The sequence below is a fragment of the Andrographis paniculata genome, unplaced genomic scaffold (assembly GCF_009805555.1).
Source record: "Andrographis paniculata isolate CXL003 unplaced genomic scaffold, ASM980555v1 Contig59END, whole genome shotgun sequence".
NCBI lineage: Eukaryota > Viridiplantae > Streptophyta > Magnoliopsida > Lamiales > Acanthaceae > Andrographis > Andrographis paniculata.
The window spans coordinates 5,539,986-5,551,305 of NW_026137594.1; the positions used below are offsets into that span (position 1 = coordinate 5,539,986).

At 37.3% G+C, this 11,320-nt stretch overlaps 1 protein-coding gene across 1 annotated transcript; it reads left to right on the forward strand.

Moving 5' to 3' along the window:
* The first annotated feature begins 347 nt into the window (after positions 1 to 347).
* Positions 348 to 10,424, forward strand: LOC127258334 (probable protein S-acyltransferase 7). The gene is made up of 5 exons (XM_051285132.1): positions 348 to 1,001; positions 1,757 to 1,939; positions 8,351 to 8,641; positions 9,260 to 9,493; positions 9,563 to 10,424. The coding sequence occupies exons 1-5, from the start codon at positions 903 to 905 to the stop codon at positions 10,076 to 10,078; spliced, it is 1,323 nt and encodes a 440-aa protein (XP_051141089.1). The 5' UTR covers positions 348 to 902; the 3' UTR covers positions 10,079 to 10,424.
* Positions 10,425 to 11,320: the final 896 nt, after the last annotated feature.

Genomic DNA, 11,320 nt, shown 5'->3' on the forward strand with positions numbered 1-11,320 from the left:
ATTAGGCAGCAACATACCATTCAATCAGGTTTATAAGTTGAATAATTCTATCTACGGATTCAAACAAACCCCGACGGTGGTATAAACGGCTTACAGCTAAGATTTTAGAGTTTGGGTTTGTGGTCTCTCGGCCTCTCTCTCACTCTCTCCACATCCTCTCTCTCTATATATTGTTTTTTTACACTACAAGTTGGTTGGCGCTATGCTACCCCCACCCTGCAATGGCAATAATAATAATAATAATAAATATAATAATAATGATTCGTGAACGAGGAGGAGAGGGAGGATGCCATCATGACTGTCGCATTTCCATCCATCCCAATGCTTTAATTTAATAATTAAATTAATTTTGCTTGGCAGATCAGTGCCGTGGCCGGGAAGTGGTAACACACACATACATACACACGATTCCGGATCCGATTCGGATTCGGATTCGGGTTCGGATTCGGAGTCCGGCGAATCGTTCCGGGAGGTTGGTTTGATATAATGATTCACGGCCCCGAACCCGATGGTGTGGAGTGTAGCGCAGTCCCCCACCCTAGCTTGCTAAGTTAACCCAATTGCTGCAGACCAGACCAGACCCAACCCGTTAGTTAGTTTGACTCCCTCTCTCCCAGTAAAACGAATCTCACTCGCTCACTTCCCTTTCCCTCTTAATTCGCACACTGAAACATCGCCTTCTTCCCCTTACCCCGCCGGAATATTCTTTCACTTGCCCGGGTTATTATTTGTCTCTCCACACTTCGGAAGTTCTAAACTTTGATGAAAGCTCGCGTCTTTCACTGCAGCTGCCCCATTTTAGTGTGATTATTCTGTCTATGATTATTATCATGCAGTAGTAGGGTTTGCAACTTTGTGTTATCCATTTGGGCTTTTAGTTGGGAAACTCTACCTTTCATAAAATGTATGTTGTTCCTCCTCCTAATCGTTCAGATCCGTTATCTGGATCCACCAACGGGGCGGATGAGCTCCGGATTTACCAGACCTGGAAAGGCAGCAATGTGAGCTTTGATTCTCTTTTCATTTTCACAAAACTCTTAACTGTGTTAGTTTCCGTAGTTTCTTATTACCCAACTGTTGATTTTCTAAGCTCACATTTGTTCCTTCTTTGAAAACTAAAACTCGCTTTTGCCTGTTATCAGATTCTGTCAAGTGAAGTATTTGCTTACTGTGACTGTATGTGCTTCCTGATTTATAGGAGAAACTGTTGTATTGTTAGGGATCCATCTCAGTATATTTTCGACACTTTGCTGGGAAGAATATTCTTTCTTCCTTTCTTTGTTGATTGCATTCTTTTTGCTGCTAAAGTTCTTATTTATAGTACTTGTATGATTCTGGAAACAGTTAACTGGCCCCTTTGAATTGAGATGATGATAAACCGGCGGAGCATGCAACTTTTTGAGTGAATGTTATGTCTCCAATTGGACTGAATGTGAGGCATTCGTTAGTGAATGTGGGTGTAGATTGTCAAATTTTAACTTGTCTTTATGAATTGTACATACATTTTGGTTGGAAATTTGGGATCTTTTAAGCTAATCTTGTCGTCCAGTGTTAGGGCCTCCTGTTATTTGACTTGTAGTTATGTTTTCTTTTATTATTAATTTGGATCAGCCACAATGTTCAAATGAGAAATGTCTGAAGTATCTTTCTTGGAATTTTCAATCACACTGACTTTATTATGCTGTTATGAATATGATCCTATATATGATTGTCATCCTGGCTTGATTTTTTACTTTTATCTTTTTCATTTTTGCAGAAGTTTTTCCTAGAAGGAAGATTTATTTTTGGACCAGATGTAAGGTCACTGTTTCTCACGATATTACTGATCGTGGCACCTGTTGCAGTGTTTTGTGTCTTTGTTGCTAGAAAGCTAATGGATGACTTTACTGATCACTGGGGAATTTCAGTCATTGTGGTTGCTGTTGTTTTCACATGTTATGTATGCTCTCTCTCTCTCTCTCAACCAGCTCAGACACAAACACACACAATCACTCAAGCATGCACTATTTTGAAATTGATGCCCAGGTGCGTCTATATTGGTGTTTTTACTAGTTTAGACTGCGTAAGGCCCACTTCACAATGATTATAGCTCAGTGAAGTGTAGTGATCAATTTGGGGCTTGTAGAGATGAAGTACAAGTATGTTAGAAAACTGAGGTTTGGGTTTATTTGTTGTTTTATGTTATGAATCAACTAGGATCTCCTGTTACACAGGCATCACATGAATCAATTTGGACTGGAATTGGGTTTTATCTTGTCTGTGAATCTTGAATATATTTGTAAAGTATGAGAGGTATAGTTATAGTTTGTTTGTTATAGTTGTTAGAATAGATGATTAATATGATGATGCACTTTGCGCCTTGACACCTTCGTTTGAGGAGGGCTTTGCGTAGTCAACTTTTTTATTGGTAAATGTCAAAAGAAAAAGTGTGTGCAACTAACATAACTAGTCTACCTCCTGTTAGCTGCTTCACCGCTACTTGACAATGTTCCATGTTATGTAGCCAAAATCCCCTTGGTGTGCTTGTTGTACAAATTATAAACACAACTATCTGCCGAGAAACCAAAAAAGAATCCTTTTGTGAATTGCCATCGTTCAAAACAGATTTAGTTAGGTTCTGTTACAATGCCAGTGTGGTTGCAGCCAGAAAAGCTGCTGTTAAAAACCAGTGATCTTGGTGCATTCATAATCTCATGCTGCAGCAAGCATGGCCCCGCACTCTTCAACCTCAAAGTTAAATAAGCCTTGTCCAGAGTCGGTCTTCTTGTGTGTGATGTTTCATCTCTAGTCTTGTCACTTCCTATCATTTATTAGTCAACCACTTGGGCTTGATAGAGGTCACGAGAGTTAGTCAGGACTTTATCTAGGTTTACATTGCCTGTTTTGGATGGCTTAGGTTTGGGACAGGGTAGTTTACCCTGTTGTTGATCTTTGCATTTCAGTTCTGATTAGCAAGTGTTATATGTTCTATCAGTTTCTCAGTTATTGAGAATATAGTAGGTGTAGACAAAGATGTGGAAGCAGCTGTCCATGGATAGCCTCAAACAAACTCTATTGATACTGTAACCCAATATCTACTTTGTACACTTTTAGGATTCAACATAGTATTAATTATCTCCTCATACATAGAATTCTTCCTTCGTTGAGTCCCTGCAAATCCGTGCTTGAATCTAGAAAGCTTCCAAACTTCGTTCTCAAACTCACTGTTGTGATTACTCTTAATTCTTTCCACCTTACCACTTTCACCCCCAATCTTGTACAAAGTTTCTTACCTGCAGAAAAAATGTTTACACCACTCAAATACACCTTGTAAAAGCATCCATACTTACAGCCACATGAATGTATATTTTTCCTCGGCTGGTTGCAATTTCCATGATTCTAATATAATACATTTCTCACAACTGGTCTTCTCCTTAATTTTCAGTGGTGGATGCCGCCCCATTACACCCTTTAATTTTAGATAATTTTACCAAATTTTGATAGCTAACATACCTAAACATACTCCCACTTAGGGTCTTAAGCCGTTTAACGCCAGTTTTGGGGGTCAATGGCTCTACTTAGGCAGCTCCAATTCATCAATAGTGATCTACGATGCATTTTTTAATTACAAAGCAATTTTTGATGCTTTCCCCATCCTCATACTTCATGATGTTCCTATAAAAGTTCATATGAAATTTACGACACGAGTTTTCTAAAACAGATTAAATTAGCATGAAACCATCAACAAGATGTGCTTTCGATGATTTAGGCGTACTTCAGTGTTCGAAACGCTATCCTTTTTTTTTTTGTATTTATTACCTTGATTACCATCCCCATGAGTGTCATTTAATACAGAGAAGCTGGACACATCTTTCAAACAACCAATCCAACAAAACGAGAGAGTCAAGGAGGAGCTAGAGAATATCAAACACAAGTCCATGATTAATGTAACACCCCGGCTGGCTCAAACCGGAGTGTCACCCGCACGCCACACCGGAAGGTTCGTTCATCAACCAACTAGCCTTACGTTGTGGCGCTAAAGCTAAAATAATAAATACAAACAACTACATAGGGATTCAAAATTAAACGCACCGGATTATCAATTAAATAAGTAAAGTTCGAGTAAAAAACATAAGTAAAAAATTAGTTCAAAAGGCATTAGTTCCTAAACATTAATAGTGGATTTCAAAAGCATTCTAGAAGATAAAGTAGTTATAGTTCCCCCGATGGATCATATGATGTGAATGCATTATTTATAACAGAAGTATCATCACCTACAAAAGGTTGTAAAAAGAGAGTCAACACAACGGTTGAGTAAGCGCAATTAATCGAAGATAAAATTAATACGATATAATGCCACAAAATCATTTGAAAATGATAATTTGAATAATGCTACATATCATTTAAGGATAACTCACCCACACAATTCTTTTAGCGCCTCCCTTATATCTCATTTTTATTCTCAAATAATAGTGATGAACACATCACGAAGAAAACTCCACTAGGCTTTAATTAGGGCAGGTTCGACCCGATTTTTCAACCTTATTACTTCGTATGATACGTCACATAATTACACATAACAAATATAGGGGCACAACCCTCAAAAAAAGCTCCACAATGTGTATCTAAAGGTTCGAAGCCCAAAGTACACGTACGTCAATTTATTTATTAGTTTGCGAGGGGTGTCAAACGGCCTACAACCCTCTAGTCTCCAATATAATATACCAATAGGGGATTGTATGCAATTCACCCTTCCATCACGGATGACGGTCTAAAGACCTTTTTCATTGTGAATGATAGGCACCTCAGAATCACCCAAAAAGGGAACTCGCCATCTCGATCCCTCGATCTAGCCCATTCGGGATCTAATTTGAGGTTAGCTAGCTATTCTAAAATACCAGTATACCCTCACGTGTTTGCAAGGCACAGAGGTGGAAGGCTATGCCTTATCATCCAAACAATCGACGAGTTGATCGAACTCAACGGATAGTTTTAATTACCAATTTGACCCAATACTCAACATGCTATTAGGCAAATTTTAGAAAGAACTTTAACCTCAAAGCATTCAAATGGTAACATTTAACCAACTAAAAAGTAGAATATTAAAATTCAACAAGTTCGCTATAATCTCACTTTATTTCGCCAAATAAACAATTGAATAATATGTCCATTACAATAGGCATGATCTAACTCAAAAAATCATAAAATTTAAATATAATCATGAATCTTTTTCCAAAAACTATAACTAGGTTAGGGCAAAACTAGGGTTTTAAACGAATTCCACAAATTCTACTATTGTCAACTTAGAATACTAAAACAATCTTCACATAATCCATAGGGGTCATTATAATAAATGTTTTAGAAGAAATTAGCAAGATCTAACACTTTTAAGGCAAACCCATTTGAAAATAATTTTGAAAAATATCAATAGAATAGAAAGCTAAGATTAGAACATATCATCTATCTAAGATTAATCTCACTTACTTTAAGAAAAAATCTAAGAGGAGAAGAGTTTTGGAGGAAAAAGCCTCCAAGGAAGAAAGGGCGGGCTGGCTGGCTGCCGCGCCTCTATATTTTATTTTATTTTATTTTATACTTAATTAAATATAGAAGATTTGTGCCTTTATTATTTATTTTATTCTACTTGGGCCCAAAAACGTCCAAACTCAATTTTACTCTTAATTTTAACTCAATTCTTTAATTTCTTACACCAAAAGCTCAAAATAAAATTTGTCCGACTCCGGCAAGTTCCGGCGAACTTCCGGCGATTATTTTTACGGGGTATTACATTCTCCCCTTAGGACATTTCGTTCTCGAAATCGATTTGTATGCACGGAGCTACCTCAAACAACTCCGCCAATTTAAGTTTCAAAATATTAATAGGAAATTCTACGTCTCCGATCATGACCGACACTTCTACAAAAAGACAATGACGAAGCACTAGCTCTCCTAAAGGTAGCCGTAATCTAAAGGAATAACTACAGCCAAAGAATTCACCAAGAACGTACCGGTCACTCCATAGCTTGCCCTCTCGTCATAACATTGATGTGACCTCTCTGGCCACTCTTTCCTCCTCTCGCACACTAAGGTGCCACTAGTGGCATATGACCTTGCTGCTGCGGAACCAAAGCCCTCTCAATCGCATTACGGGGATGATAAGAGGAGTTTTCCCTCGTCCTTGTAATCAAAGGGGAGCTCCCACGTTCTCCATCTCAAAACCAATTGGTAATAAGAAAAGGTGCCCTTCACCTTTATAGACAAGGGGAGCTCCCAACATTTATCCATATGGGACAACACTTAACACTCTGAACTCTCTCTCAAGGTCATCCATTTTTAGGATTCTTCTACTTGCTTCTTTAAGAGTTCTTGATAACTATCTGGCAATATAGTTAATTTCATCAAATTGTCAGCTATTTAAAATAAATAGCATTAGCGATTTGCTGTTCAAGTTGATAATAGGTAAGTTTATGCATGTATGAACAAATAATCACTAATCTGATTGCAAATGGTCAAATCTTCTTTAATAGATAGGTAATTCTAGAGCTATTATTAGGCAGTTTGCTGTCACAAGGTATTTCAATGCACTTGGACTCTTCAATGTTGTAATCACACCCTTCATTTGTTGCAACTACGCCGAGAAAGCTATAATCTTGAAAAATCGTGTAAGCCACCAAAAACTCATTGAAACCAAACATTCTTGAGCATATCTATCTTCTGGACATTTGATGTAGAATATGATCAAAATATTTCTGAAAACAACTTTACATTTGAAAATCTAGCCGAACTCGAATAATTTTACATTTCTGGTTAGAGCATTGGTGTTACCAAAGTTTCCAACAAGGTTTTTTGGCAGACTGAGTAAACCAGTTTGTGTTGCTGCATGACTTGAACTTTGTGCAAACCGTGCTTAGCGCTGGGCTATGTCTCAGCCACCTGCCATCCAGTGCCCAACATGTCTCAGCCACTCGGCTATGCAGCTTCGTGCATGTCTAAGTTAGTCGACCATCCAGCTGCTGCAGCCGATGCTGGGGCATGTCTAAGCCACCCAACTAGGCGAAGTCTTGCTGTATGGTGAAACTGATCCAAAATGTGATATGCAAATGTGAAAGTGTATTTTTATTTACAAGCTATATTTGATATTTGCTTATTAACGAACTAGAATCTGGTTCTAATTTATGGATGTTGAGATATTTTAGATATTCGGTTTTAGATTTAGTAGATTTATATTTATATTTGTTCTTATCCATAGATTAGATTACTTAGATTTTAGTGTATAGAGTCTGTTTTTATATTGCCTATATATAGACCCTTATTTTGATAATCAATAAAACAATCTCATTATTTTTTCCCCAAATTCTAACATGGTATCAGAGCCTACTTTTCTCCTGCCGTAGATATAGCCTACCATCTCGCGTTTTTTTGAGTACATTCAACCTAGAATATATTCGGAAGTCTTCTAATTTTGAGATTTTGACTATAGTTTCTAGCCTTCTCCGTTTCTGATTTTGATTATGTTTATAGTCCTGATTTTGTCCAAAGTCGTGTCTGCGCATTTGTTTGCGATCCATCTGTTGCTTTTCTCCAGAGTCATATTTTTTTATTGAAATGAGAGTCTCGTTATTTCCGACTTTATGGAGAGTATTCCCAACGTTTTCGGCTCCATAAAAGAGTCATGTCGTTTTCGCTCCAGTAGAGAGTCCGGCTCTGGTAGAGATTTGTGTCATTTTCAACTCCAGTAGAGACACGTCATTTTCGACTCTAATTCAGTTGAGAGTATTGTTTCTGGCTTTGACACGGTAGAGCGGCGGCGAAAACGGCAGACAAGCAACCGTTATTTTTATTTGCATCTTTTGCGTCTGTATTCAACTTTTTTATCAAACTCAAATTGGTTTTTGTTATACCACTTGAGTTTGAGGGAGGGGGTGATGAGATATTTTAGATATTCAGTTTTAGATTTAGTAAATTTATATTTATATTTGGTCTTATCCATATATTAGATTACTTAGATTTGAGTCTATCGAATTTGTTTTATATTGCTTATATATAGGCTCTTTATTTTGATGATTAGTAAGATAATCTCATTATTTTTCCCTTAAATTCTAACGGATGTAATAAAGAAAGGTGTTGTAGTAGTTGGCATATGTATTTAACTTACTGAAACTTGACTAGAGCATTTTACCTTGAAGGATTATTGTCAATGATGTTTATAGCAGAATGTCATGGCTTTAACATGTAGAGTAGATGATGACCTGGATTTGGTTATTTTTATTAGATCATTGGTTTCACAGGTCATATGCAAGATCTTTTTCATGCAGGACTCTAGATTATATTCCTGGTACTCACCATTTTGCTTTCTTTCTTTAACTTGCAGGATTTAGTTCTTCTCTTATTAACATCTGGTAGAGACCCAGGTATAATTCCTCGAAATGCCCATCCACCAGAACCTGAAGGCTATGATGGTAGCATGGAAGGAGCTCAAACACCACAGTTGCGGTTGCCTCGCGTTAAGGAAGTTGATGTCAATGGTATTACAGTGAAGATTAAGTACTGTGACACCTGCATGCTTTATCGGCCTCCCCGTTGCTCTCACTGTTCGATATGCAATAACTGTGTTGAACGATTTGACCATCATTGCCCATGGGTCGGGCAGTGCATAGGACTGGTAAGATTTATCCATACAGTTTCTTTATAACCTCATGATCTTTGAAATCAAACTATTTTTATGGTTAAAGTATATTATAAACTTATTCATGCAGCATACAAGTTCTGGCTCATTCCGCATCTGAGCGCAGCAAGTTTTGAAATGCTAATGTGTTTTAAAATGGACCAAATAAAAATTTAACATCCACTGAAATGAAGAAATCATGCTGAATTATCATCACAAAATCTTGTAGCAATAACATTCAGAATAATGTGTAGAGTGTTACTATGCTTTTGTTGATCTGCACTGTATAAGAGGAAATTTAAGAGATTAGTATCAGGAGTTGTTCTCTGTGTTTCTTTTGCTTGACATCAATTGTATTGAGTTACTGTTGCATGTCAAATTATTGTGGTTTGGTTTAGTGGCTAAATTTATCTTATGGTATTATGTATTTCCATTTCCTTGCTGCCAAATAATTGTACTAGTTCCTCTAGGGTTAATTGATGTATGTTTTCATTGATCTAATTCACCTTCACTGCTTTTGGCAGTGTCAGCATATTGTTCAGGACTTGTGGTAAGTTGCCACATGTTGTCAACTCACTGTATTATAAAATTTTAATTATGGGATCTTTGTTGCAGAGAAATTACCGGTTCTTCTTCATGTTTGTCTTCTCCACAACTCTACTTTGCCTGTATGTTTTTGGTTTCTGCTGGGTATACATTAGAAGAATCATGGATGCTGAGGGGATATCAATATGGAGAGCAATGATCAAGACCCCTGCTTCCATTGTTTTAATTGTCTATACCTTTATAGCTGTTTGGTTTGTGGGTGGTCTTACAGCATTCCATCTATACCTAATCAGTACAAATCAGGCAAGAGGTTTTATTTCATATTTTGCAAGTTGTGCAATAGGTCTAACTTCTTTCCCTTGCTCTTTACAGACCACTTACGAGAATTTCAGATACAGATATGATCGCCGTGCCAATCCCTACAACAAAGGGGTATTGGAGAACTGCAAAGAGATATTCTGTGGTCCTATACCTCCATCAAAGAACAATTTTAGGGCTAAAGTGCCCCGGGAACCTGCTCTGCCTGCTCGGTCTACGGCAGGAGGCTTTGTAAGTCCAAACATGGGTAAGGCAGTGGATGACATAGAGATGGGAAGGAAGGCGGTGTGGGGCGATGTTGGTTCGGTGCTAGATCATCCTGAAAGCCAAATGAGCGACAATGATGGGTTAAACAGCAAGGATGCCGGATTGGGGGAAATGTCTCCAGAGATAAGGGTCACTGTAGACGAGGGAGATCGTGCAGGAATACATCCAAGGCGTTCAAGTTGGGGCAAGAAAAGCGGGAACTGGGAAATGTCGCCTGAAATCCTTGCATTGGCATCCAGGATGGGGGAAGCAGATCGAACTGGTGGGAGTAGCAGCACCATGAGAACAGCAGAAAGCAAGTAGTTCCTCGGCATACGAGTTTGTTCGTTGAAAGGTGTGGGTTGTGGTGATTAGGCGTCGCATGGGGGAGGGGGCAGGTCCAGATTAGCATTGGACTCCAACTACTTAATTATATATGCCCTTTGATTTCAGTATGTTGTTGTGTGATTGTGGTTTTGTCTGTTTGTTGTTTGTTTGTTTGCGGTTTGAATGAAAGAATGAATTAATGCATGTGGTGTGGTGTGGTGTGGTGTGGTGTGGTGTGGTTGTTGCTTCCTCGTCCCTTATTCCTCATAGCAACGAACATTCTGAGTATTGTATTTTGGTGGATCAGATGTAATAGTAGTTGTTGTTGTTGTTGTTCTGAGTATGGGCGTTTGTGAATGATTTATATATATATATATATATATTTCATGTATATACATGTGTAAGTATGTATGTGCGCGTTTGAGTTGTCGGGGTGGCGATGGCGTTGGAAATGGGGGCTCCCATTAAATAAACATTGTTGAGTAAAGGCATGCAGATTGCAGATATGGATGGATATTAAGCTAGCTGTTGGATCTGGATCTAGATCCGGAGGTAAAAGCCATATGATGAATGAATATTTATTGTTTGTTTATTTATCTCTCTTTATTGTGACCTGCAATTCATTGCAACTGCAAAATAGAGAGTGAATGAGACCAGAAGACAAGATAAATTACATATTTAAACTATTTCTGTTAATGCACGCAACTACGTCTTTGTATCGAATTGAATTGAATGACAGTATTTATTCCAAATTACTCTAAAATTTCTAGAAGATTGATTATACGTGAACAGAACATTATTAATTTATTTATTTATTATTCCCGGAGTAGTCGGGATTCTTCGTCTAATAATAATAATCCAGGCGGCATATTCTGCGTATATCTCAACATTCATTTCCATTTGATTCTGTCCTCACCAGTCATCTCCCTATCTCCTAAAACCATTCATTATCTACCTATCAAAAATTTAAGATGAATATGATTAATAATATAATTATTATAAATAAATTATAAATTAAGATAAAAAAAATTTAAAATATAGTAAAATGTGTATTTTTTTTTAAAAAAAAAAAAACCTGAAAAGTAGAATATATAGAAATAGTAACATGGATACTAAACTTGGGAGGGTGGATTTATTATTATTATTATTATACAGAGATTTTTTTTTATTTTTTACTTTTTTTTTAATAATGTGGAACTCGCTTCAAGTGTGATTTTGGAATTTGATTTATAATAGTAC